The sequence below is a fragment of the Zingiber officinale genome, chromosome 4B (assembly GCF_018446385.1).
Source record: "Zingiber officinale cultivar Zhangliang chromosome 4B, Zo_v1.1, whole genome shotgun sequence".
NCBI lineage: Eukaryota > Viridiplantae > Streptophyta > Magnoliopsida > Zingiberales > Zingiberaceae > Zingiber > Zingiber officinale.
This window is the reverse complement of record NC_055993.1, coordinates 127,910,148-127,920,182: the sequence shown is the minus strand read 5'-3', so window position 1 is coordinate 127,920,182 and position 10,035 is coordinate 127,910,148. Positions and strand designations below refer to the sequence as shown.

General features: G+C 39.8%; 2 protein-coding genes and 1 non-coding gene across 3 annotated transcripts; 2 read left to right on the top strand and 1 right to left on the bottom strand.

Annotated features, from left to right (window-relative positions):
• The first annotated feature begins 4,310 nt into the window (after positions 1–4,310).
• Positions 4,311–7,384, top strand: LOC121976612 (uncharacterized protein At4g15970-like). Its single transcript, XM_042528856.1, has 4 exons — positions 4,311–4,709; positions 4,801–5,166; positions 6,345–6,826; positions 7,021–7,384. Exons 1-4 carry the CDS (start codon positions 4,416–4,418, stop codon positions 7,061–7,063), a joined length of 1,185 nt encoding a protein of 394 aa, XP_042384790.1. The 5' UTR covers positions 4,311–4,415; the 3' UTR covers positions 7,064–7,384.
• LOC121978790 lies at positions 6,019–6,122 on the top strand. Its single transcript, XR_006111138.1, has one exon. It is a non-coding gene; the product is annotated as a U6 spliceosomal RNA (small nuclear RNA).
• A 3-nt stretch (positions 7,385–7,387) lies between the features above and the next one.
• On the bottom strand, positions 7,388–9,784 carry LOC121976611 (protein PLASTID MOVEMENT IMPAIRED 1-like). The gene has a single exon (XM_042528855.1). The coding sequence runs from the start codon at positions 9,742–9,744 to the stop codon at positions 7,510–7,512; it is 2,235 nt and encodes a 744-aa protein (XP_042384789.1). The 5' UTR covers positions 9,745–9,784; the 3' UTR covers positions 7,388–7,509.
• Between the last annotated feature and the right edge of the window lie 251 nt (positions 9,785–10,035).

The window sequence follows — 10,035 nt, the reverse complement described above, 5'->3', positions numbered from 1 at the left end:
TATGTGTGAAAGAGGTGGAAATTAAAGTACAACCCGTTACGATATCTAATTAATGGACAATCCTTAAAAAAAAAAATACTGTGACTGAAAAATGTGAATGCTCATTTGAGCTGCGAGGTATATCAATACCTCCAGATGGTGTGATGTGAGGTTTAAGGGTTATCTGTAGTTTTCATAAACATCAACCAGTATAATATATTGATGGTCATGAGCATCCATGTATGTTAAAATCAATAAGAAAGAATTTGTGTTTAACATGGCTAATAGCATCACACCTCGTGAAATTCTTAGTATTTTGAAGGAAATAGACTCATCAAACACTACGGGGATAAAAAATAGTTACAATGTCATTTTCACAAACAAATCCGTTAAACGGGACGACCTAAATTCTATTCAGTATGTTTCAGAGCAATTAATCAAGAAAGAATACCTCCATAATTACCGCACAAATCCAGACACCAACGAAATCACAGATATTCTTTGGTTTATCCAAAAAGTCTAGAGTTGTCTGTCAACTTTTCTTCTGTGTTGATCATTGATGCCACATACAAGACCAATGAGTATCGGATACCATTATTGGAAGTTGTGGGTATCACATCCACAACACGAACTTATTCACTTATGTTCGTATATCTTAATAATGAGATAACAGAGCAACTGACATGGGCATTAGGTACCTTAAAGAAGTGGATGGTTGAAAAGGAGGCATCGTTGTCATTGATGTTTGTTTCAGATCGGAATTTGACGCCTATTAATGCCATTGAAACATGTTTTCCCAATGCAAGTCACATCCTTTATATTTGACACATAAACCAGTGTGTAATAAATAAATGCGCCCCTATACTTGGTATGGAGTGACAACGTTTTTATACACCATGACACTCACTCATTAATTCATCAACACAGTGGTCTTACCAGTAGAAGTGGGATGTCATGCTCGAGGAGTATCAATGATTTGAGGGTATTCTAAATTATCTTTGGGATACATGGTTACACCCGTACAAAGAGCGGTTTGTTTTAACATGGGTTGATACATGTATGTACCTCGAGAGTAATTCAAATCAAAGGTATAATCATTTTATAGTTTTATTATTTCAATTTTGTTCATTATTGTACTACTTTAATTCTTTTTATTATTAAAACACAATGTATTTTTTTTTATTATAGGACAGAGTCTGCACATGCGAGACTGAAGTTATATTTGGGAGATACCATATCATTTCTACAAACATATTTTGAAAAAATAAATAAGATGTTGAGAATTCAATTTAGGGATATTAAGAAGTCGTTCGAGAGATCTCTCAACATTCCACGCCATCAATATTTACATGATGACATTTTCAATCAAATAAGGTGTCGGATTTCATTAGAGACAATGGAGTTAATTTTTAGTTAGCTAAAATGCATTGAGGAAGCATCTCATCATCTAGCCGACAGATGCAACTGTTCTATCAAAATTGTATACGGATTGTCATGAGAGCACGATCTTGCACATTACCGTTACTTTTTCATTTCAATTCCGCTACAGAGTATCAACGCTTATTGGAGGAGATTCTCTATACATGTACATCGGTTTAATGACGAGGGAGCACGCCCCAATAGGATATCCCACGTTGTTGAGATATTAGATGAGATGGATCCACATATGCAAGAGCATATGATAGACAAGTTTTCGATATGATAGATTCATCTCAAAGTACAGTTCCAGCCCCTCCCTACAACATAGAATATAGAGGTCGACCTACAGGTAGAGATAAGCAAAGTAGACGTCGCATACCTTCTTTTGCAAATGCATCGACTTCAGGATCTAGGATCTCGAGGGAGAGGAAGACATGGAAGGTGGTCGAAGGTTCTCAATACTCAAATGACCCATGATCACTCTCCAGTTCTACCTATCCATGATACTTATATTGAGAAATTACCTATGCCTCTGCAACATTTTATTTCTCACACTGTTGACGTTCAACCCGACGGTCATTGTGAATTCAGGGCAATAGCTGCACTAATTCGGTATGATGAAGAAGGTTGATTTCAAGTATGATTTGAGCTTATAGAAGAGATTCAACAAAATAAGGATCTATAATCAACTTTATCGAGATCAAAATTTGGTAGCCAATCTATTATTCTCATTAAATTGATTAGAGCCGGACACCAAAAATGTATTGGATAGAGTCTATGCCTTTGAGAATTGTCATTGCATTAAGGTACAATTTTATACTGCATACATTTGGTGAGAATGTCGGGAGTTGTTTTACTCACTTGCCATTAAGAACTCCTCCAATTCTAAATCAAGAGTGTCGAGAAATAGTTGTTGTCCATGTTGGCAATCACTTCGTGTAAATTTTCTTGCATCCTTATTACCTTGTATCACCCATTCCAACGTGGTGGTGACAACATTCATCGTACGAAAACTAAAGAATGAGTCACTCGTTATAGGACACGTGTTCATTTGTAGTATGAAGTAATAGATACATTACTAAACTTGTCGGGAGCAGAATCTGAAGGTAATATTGATTAAAATTTCTATTTTTATATATTTTCATGTATTTATTTTTGTGTATTATTTACATGTACTCTTCATTTGAAAAAAAAACGTTCCTAAGCTATAAATGTGTTTATTGTTAATTGTTAGTATTTTTGTTAATTTCATATATATACTTTTTATTTTGATCAATATTTTTATATATATATTTTAAAATTTTTATAAATAATAACTCCTAAAATCTACAACTAAAAAATAAACAAAAAGATTACAAATATATAATAAAAAAATTATTCAAAAAGAAAAATACAATTGATAAAAAGTAAAAAACTAGTTAACAAAAAAAACAAAACCAATAAAAAATAAACAAAACTAAAAAAAAGGAAAACAAATAAGGGCATAAGCGTAAACAATTCTAAAATTTGAGATGGAGGCAGGAAGGAATCGTACCCCTCTTTTTAAAATGAAAATATATTGAGATGATTTTGTTTTTCTCAAATATTTTTACAACAGTAGAGGATAATATAATTTTAACAGCAATTTACTAAAGTGTATATATATATATATATATATATATATATATATATATATATATATATATATATATATATATATATATATATATATATATATATATGATATTTTGTTATTTATCAAAAACATATCTTTTTACATTACTTTTTCCATTTTACTCCCGATAAATTTAACTATTTTTTTTATTTTCTCTGTCATTTCTCTTCTTTTTTTCTCTTTCCTCCTATGCATGCAACATATATTTTCTTTCCTCTCTTTTACATGCTCATTCTTCTAAAAATATTGTAACACTCCCAATAAATCAAAATAAATAATGAATAATATATTTGAACTCCTTGTAATCCTAAAAATCCACATAAACTGAAATGTATACAATTGGAACTCTTTAGGTCTATCAGTGAATTTTGAGTAAAATTTACGTTTTGACGATTCCATATCAAGCCCAACGTGAAGAATTTTGGCGATTCTTTTTTTATTTTATATTTTAACAATATCGAGAAGTCAAAATAAATAATGAATAGTATATTTGAACTCCTTGTAACCCCAGAAATCCACAGAAACTAAAATGGATGCAATCGGAGTTCTGTAGGTCCATCAATGGATTTTGACCAAAATTCATTGATGGACCTAAAGATGGTCAAAATTCATTGATATACCTAAAGAGTTCCGATTATACTTATTTCAATTCTTCTGGATTTTTAGAGTTGCAAAGAGTTCAAATATGCTATTCATTATTTATTTCAACTTATCGAGTGTGTTAAAGTATTTTTAGAAGAATCGGCGTGTAATAAAGAGAAAAGATAAACAATACAAGGAAAGATAATGCATAGGAGAAAAAGAAAAGAGAAAAAAGATAAAGAAAATAAAAAAATAGTTAAATTTATCAAGAAGGTAGAATGAAAAAAATAATAATATCAGAAGATGTATTATTTGATAAATAATAAAGTATATACATTATTTTTGATAAATTTAAAAATTTATATATAAGATGATAAAAAATAAATATAATATCTCATACACTAGCCATTAAATTTATCCGGAGGACTACAAATTTTAGATTGTCGTAATTTCAATTTTCAGATTTATGACATTATTTTAAAAGAATGTGATCACAGAAATGTGAAGTATGCATAATTTAACACAGTAGCAGACAACAAATGTCAAATGTATATATTTGTTTATTATTATTATTTTTTTTTATAAGCGGAACCGGTGGGGCCCGATTTGAATGCCCAACCGACATCGAGCGGACGATTAAGCCCTGTCATCTGCCAATCATAGAGCTTTCCCTGCAGACTAGTTATACTCCTTCCGCCAATGCCGTCTAGCTTCATGGGAGCGCAAGGAACTAGCTTTGGGTGCGGGACTGGTGCGGACATCACTGCCCTCGGGAATCGGGATGAAAGCTGCGGACTCCGTCCTCCGCCGGTGTCTCTCGCCGCTGCTCTTTCTTGCGGTCATCGTGCTCTCGTTCAACCTGATCTATCGCGCCGCCACGCCAGCCATTCTCGTTCCCCCGACCTCTCTCCGCGTCGATATCATTGGCGCCCCTCCCTTCGTCCCGAAGAAGCAGTTGGCCCCTTCCGACCCGCATCCGAGTTCAAATCCCCTGCCGGAGCTTCGAAATGAACCAGCGAGCTCTGTTCCCCCCGCCGTTCCTCCAGATCCGCCACCTTTGCTGCAGACTGCTTCAGTGAGTTGTTTTGCCTCTGTTTTGCCCCTCCAAAAGATGCGTTTTTTCTTCTAGGGTTTCCGATGGGAATGACGTTATATCGTGCTGCCAGGAAAGCCAGGAGATGAGGCTAGAGAGGGTTCTGAGGGAGGCGGCCACCGCAGACAACACGGTGATAATAACCTCCCTGAACGCGTTCTGGTCCACTCCCGGGTCCGTGCTGGACGTGTTTCTGGAGAGCTTCCGCACCGGGAAAGGGACCAGAGAACTGCTGAACCACCTGGTCATCGTCGCCGTGGACGGCAAGGCGTACGAGCGGTGCGTCGCAGTGCACCGACACTGCTTCGACTTCACGGTTGAGGGAGTGGACTTCTCCGGCGAGAAGGTGTTCAACTCGCCCGAGTACTTGGACATGATGTGGGCGCGGCTTGATTTTCTGCGCCTGGTGCTTGAAAAAGGCTTCAGCTTCGTCTTCTCGGTGAGTTCCGCGACCTCTCCTCTCCATCTACTGTTCCTGCCATTAGCAGTAAAAAAAACATTCTTTTCATTTATCTCTTGTCAATCCATCCAAACACTTTTTAATCAAAACAAATAATACCATTCGGCAACAAAATAAAATCAAATGATTAATCTCAAGATCCAAATTTTCTGTTTTTTTATATTGATTATTTCTAGTTAAGTTAATTATTAAATCTATCATGTAGTTTATGATTTGTGGCTCCATATGCAATGAGACATCAGTGATGAAGCAGACCTGGCAAAGTGCCAAAACACCACAGAAGGATTGTCGTTTCAGCATATGCTTTTGCATCTATTACTCTATGCAATTTCTGACATTAAACTAATAATGTTCCTTCTTCAATTGCTTTACAGACCATCAAAGCTGTAATAGCTTTAAAATTTTTAAGTCCCTTGGAAAACAATAACATTAGCACATTGCCAGATTGTCGTAGTTTGTTTTATGTAATTGCAGACTTAACTGAGAACCTCCAGGACCATACAGAGTTGCAGTTTGCACATGGATTAGTAGATTTGTTTTAGCTAGATATTGTATGATTCATATGTTTACTAGATAGACAGAATTCATATACCTTAGCCGTTTAGCCTGGAGGATACTACATGAGTTACCCTTCAAAACAATTGAATAATAAGCATTTGGCTTGAACTTGAGCTGAAATTTTAAATGTCGATGAACAAGGATATTTTGTTCTTAATATGGAAAGAATATTTCAGGAACAGATCTAAATCAAGCCTTCAAATTAGACAACCTCTTCACAGGCTAAATATAGAGAACAGGATGTGAGTGGTTACAACGAAATTGAGATGGCCTTGTCTTTTGCGAGATGTTCTGTAAAAATTGGAAAGATAAATAGAAGATTAGCATTGTCCCTTTGGCTGATGACACTCACAAATTGAGAAATTTAGAGTAGCCTTTATACATTCAGAAGTCATATAAGATTTCATGGTTATGTGTATTTGTTTGAATTATCTTGTTCATAATTGTCTTAACCACTTGAGGTCAACAAATGGGCAATGGAAGCCTCTGGTACCTTTATGATATCGATGAACCGAAACATATTATGCTTTTCTAGAGTTAGGACAACATTTTTGCCTGATGCTGAAACAAAATCAACTGAATTGCTGATTTTGCTGCAGGATGTAGATGTAATGTGGTTCAGAAATCCATTCCCCTATTTCTATCCAGATGGAGATTTCCAGATCTCCTGTGACAATTTCTTGGGTGATCCTACCAATCTAAAGAATTGGCCAAACAATGGGTTCAATTATGCGAGATCCAACAACCGAAGCATAGAATTTTTCAAATATTGGTACTCCTCGCGTACCAGATTTCCTGGAGTTCATGAGCAGAATGTGCTTAACATTATCAAGTTCGACCAACATACTCAAGACATAGGAGTGAAAATAAGATTCCTCAGCACTGAGCGCTTTGGAGGGTTCTGTGAGCCAAGTAGAAACTTTAACAAGGTGTGCACAATGCATGCAAACTGCTGTATCGGCTTGCACAGAAAGATCAATGATCTAAGAGCAATGCTTGATGACTGGAAAAAGTTTAGATCTCTGCCACCTAATGTAAGGATATCTAGCAATTTCTCATGGAGTGTACCTCAAAGTTGCAGGTAAACTTCAAATCCCTTAAAAACTTTTTGTAATTCTGATTGCTTTCTTCAATGCTAGATATCTCTTAATTGTGATGCCTCCCTTTATGTCTCATACGTGTCTCTTGCTACAACTCGATTATGATGCAGAAACTGTTTTCAATTGTTTTGTTGCTAAACTTGCTGTCTCACACTAAATGCATTTCTGATTGCAGAATACCACCAGGTTTTTTCAGCAAGAAGGAAAAGAAACCTTAACTCACATTATGTTTGACAGCATTCATTCTCCTGTTAACTCAAAAAGAGAAAAAGAAACCGAAATCAATTATCATCCAACTCTTTTCCTAGATGAATACCGCAACAATCAAGCTTTGGAATCAGGATATTTATCAGGTAAGGGAAAGCAAAATGCTAGGGTTCTATGGTGCTCATTTTGACTGGCTGATGCTAAATACTGTTGTGTATCCTTTGCCCCATGTTAAATCTTGTGTCATATTTTAGCTGCTTGTTTGCAGACAAGATACATTGTTGTTGGGATCATGGAATTTTCCATTACTAATGAAATGAGAAGCTTTGTCATGCAGCTCTTGTACCAGAGATTTTAGTATTAGATAATCCAAATTGCTCATGTCTTCCCTAATTCCACGTACTGATAACTAGCACACACATATCAGTTTCCTCACATTACATCAACAATTTCCTTCTTAGGAACAAGTAATTAAATTTGGGTTTCTTACGTGCTTTAACCACATGCCATCCATGAATCTTGAAGAAAAGCTCCACACAAAATCTCGGCTCCTCTTCGCTTGCTTCCTTGTTCTTCTTCCACCAGCCGCCTTCCCCACTCCATTCTCCATCAGCCATTGCATGGCCGTCAACCTCTGCTTCTCGCCGTCCCATGCACTCCTGATCTTGCTGTCGGACCCCAACTTGAGACCTCCCACATGAACGCTCTCTAGCTTGAACCTCCTCTCCTCTAGTGCTTCGCCCTGGTCCGTTAGAGGGGCTGCTTGCGCCGTGGCTATGAAGGGAGCCCCTACTGCTTCGTACCCCCTTACTGAATCTCTCAGCTGAATCACCACTAGAATTGTAGCTCTGTTGCAGTTTGTGCACCAATCATGGGGTTTAACGGTCAAATTGAGTGTGTCGGCGGGAGGCAGAGCTTCTAATGGAGCTTCTTCATCGGCTATCTCCGCCTGGACTTTCAGCGCTTCCACTGCCATGGCCTCTATCTTCTGCAGGGCAATGCATAGGACTTCATCCAAGGTCACTGCTTCCTCACTTAGACTAGTTCTTCCTTTTCTCCCCTTGTTCATCGCTGTAGCCATCTTCTTCGCCATGGCGATCGACCTGGCCGCGCTGGAGCTTGCTCCTTCCTTGTTCCTGCCGGTTATTATGGCGGATGCAATGCCCTCGAACGCCACCTGCTCTGCCGTCTTGCCCACCAAATCGTCCATGGCTGCCAAGGAGAGCAGTTTGGAGCAGATCTCTTCGGATGCTACCCTGCGGAACACTTCAAACCCACTCGTCGACTTCTCGTCTTCGACGATCAACTCTCTGGAAATTTGCATGGCAAGCTTCGGAGTCTCTGTTCTTGACGCTGGTGTATTCAAAGCATTCATCGATGCCAAGTAGCCTCCATCGCTCGTCTGAACTATGCAACCCAAGTTCTTTCCAAGATCTGGAACGAGGTAAATTGGAGTGAGATTAGCAAGGTCGTTGTGCTTGTCATACCGGGACTCCTTATGATCTCCGATCTCGAGCAATTTGAGGAACTCCCTCGTGACTAATTCCTCCTCTGTGTCCAATCTAATCGGCTTTGTTGTCTCCGTAGCGTCCGCCATTATCAGCATCTCGAGCTCTTGAAGCTCCTTTGCAATCAAATGAAGCTCCTTTGCTCTGCTTCTCTGAGCGCGGTCATGCACCACCTCTTTCACGACCTCGCTCGAGACGCTAGAGGTCCTTGCGTTGTCATTCTCCGACGCCGCTATCTCCACTCCCTTGTCGATGACTTCAAACTCGGGGAGGTCGAGGTCTTCTTTTTGATCAAAGATCGGTCCTTTGCTTGCTTCGAGGTCTCTCGCAATGCCGGTGTTTGATTTGGGCGAGTACTGTGTTTGTTTGTAGATGCCGATGCCTCCGTCGTCCATGATCTGAAATGCCAGCTTGAGTGCCATCTCTCCGCCGGCAGCCTTCCCGGAGAGTGGGAAGGCCACGTCCCACTGCCGGACGCGGTGCCCCTCCAAGTTCTTTTGGATGGACTCTTTGACCAGGGAGCTCAAGTCAACGGCGGCGGTCCCCAAGTCTAGGTGAGGCGCGTCGACGGCGATAGCGGAGATCAGGAAAAGGCGGGGCTCGAACCGGAGAGGCTTCCCGGTGCCGACGCCCCCGGCGTAGTAGAGGTGGCACCGGAGGAACAGAGTCTCTTCGAACTCGGCTCGGCCCTGCGCCGCCCGGGCGGGCATCGTCTGGAGGGACCCGTCTTTCGTCTCCTTCTTCCGGACGGAGACAGAGAGGCGGAGCCCGTCGGCTGAGTCCGGCAGACTCCGGAGCGCGACGACCTCGACGGAGAAGAGGCATACTACTCGGCGCATGGAGAAGTGAGCCAGAGCGCGCACAGGCTTCCAGTTCCATATCCCCCGCCGCCTCTCGCTGGACTCGGTCGGTTCCTCACCCTTCCCAGGCACGCCGTGTGGGGTTTTCCGTCCGAGTGCGAGCCAGGCAGAGGGAGACTCTTTTCGGGAGGAGAAGCTTCCAAGGTCGTACCGAGAGGCTTCTCCGACGATCTGAGGTCCGCCTGCGTACACCCCGCGGGCAGATGTTGTGTTGGAGGAGCGGGGCAGGACGAGCGAGGCAGCGCGGCGGGAACTGAGAGTCTTGGAGAGCGATCTGTTCAGAGTTTCGAGCTCTCGGAGGATTTCTGCGTCATGATCCGCCATCGAAGAAGCTTACTGGATCAACCAGTCTGGGAGGAAGAAGCTGAACGCAGAATGCTTTATAGATATACACATATAACATAGAGAAATTCATTTTGCCCCTATACTTTATCTGGATTTTAAATTTCATCCTCATATTTCAAAATATTTCATTGTTTACCTTATATTTTATAAAATAATTTTGAAAAATATTCTTGAACATTTAGTTTTTAAATATTTTTATTTTACTATTAAATTTTTTTCTGTTTATTTTAAAAATTATATTTTAAGTTACTCTAAAATAGAGCATTTTAT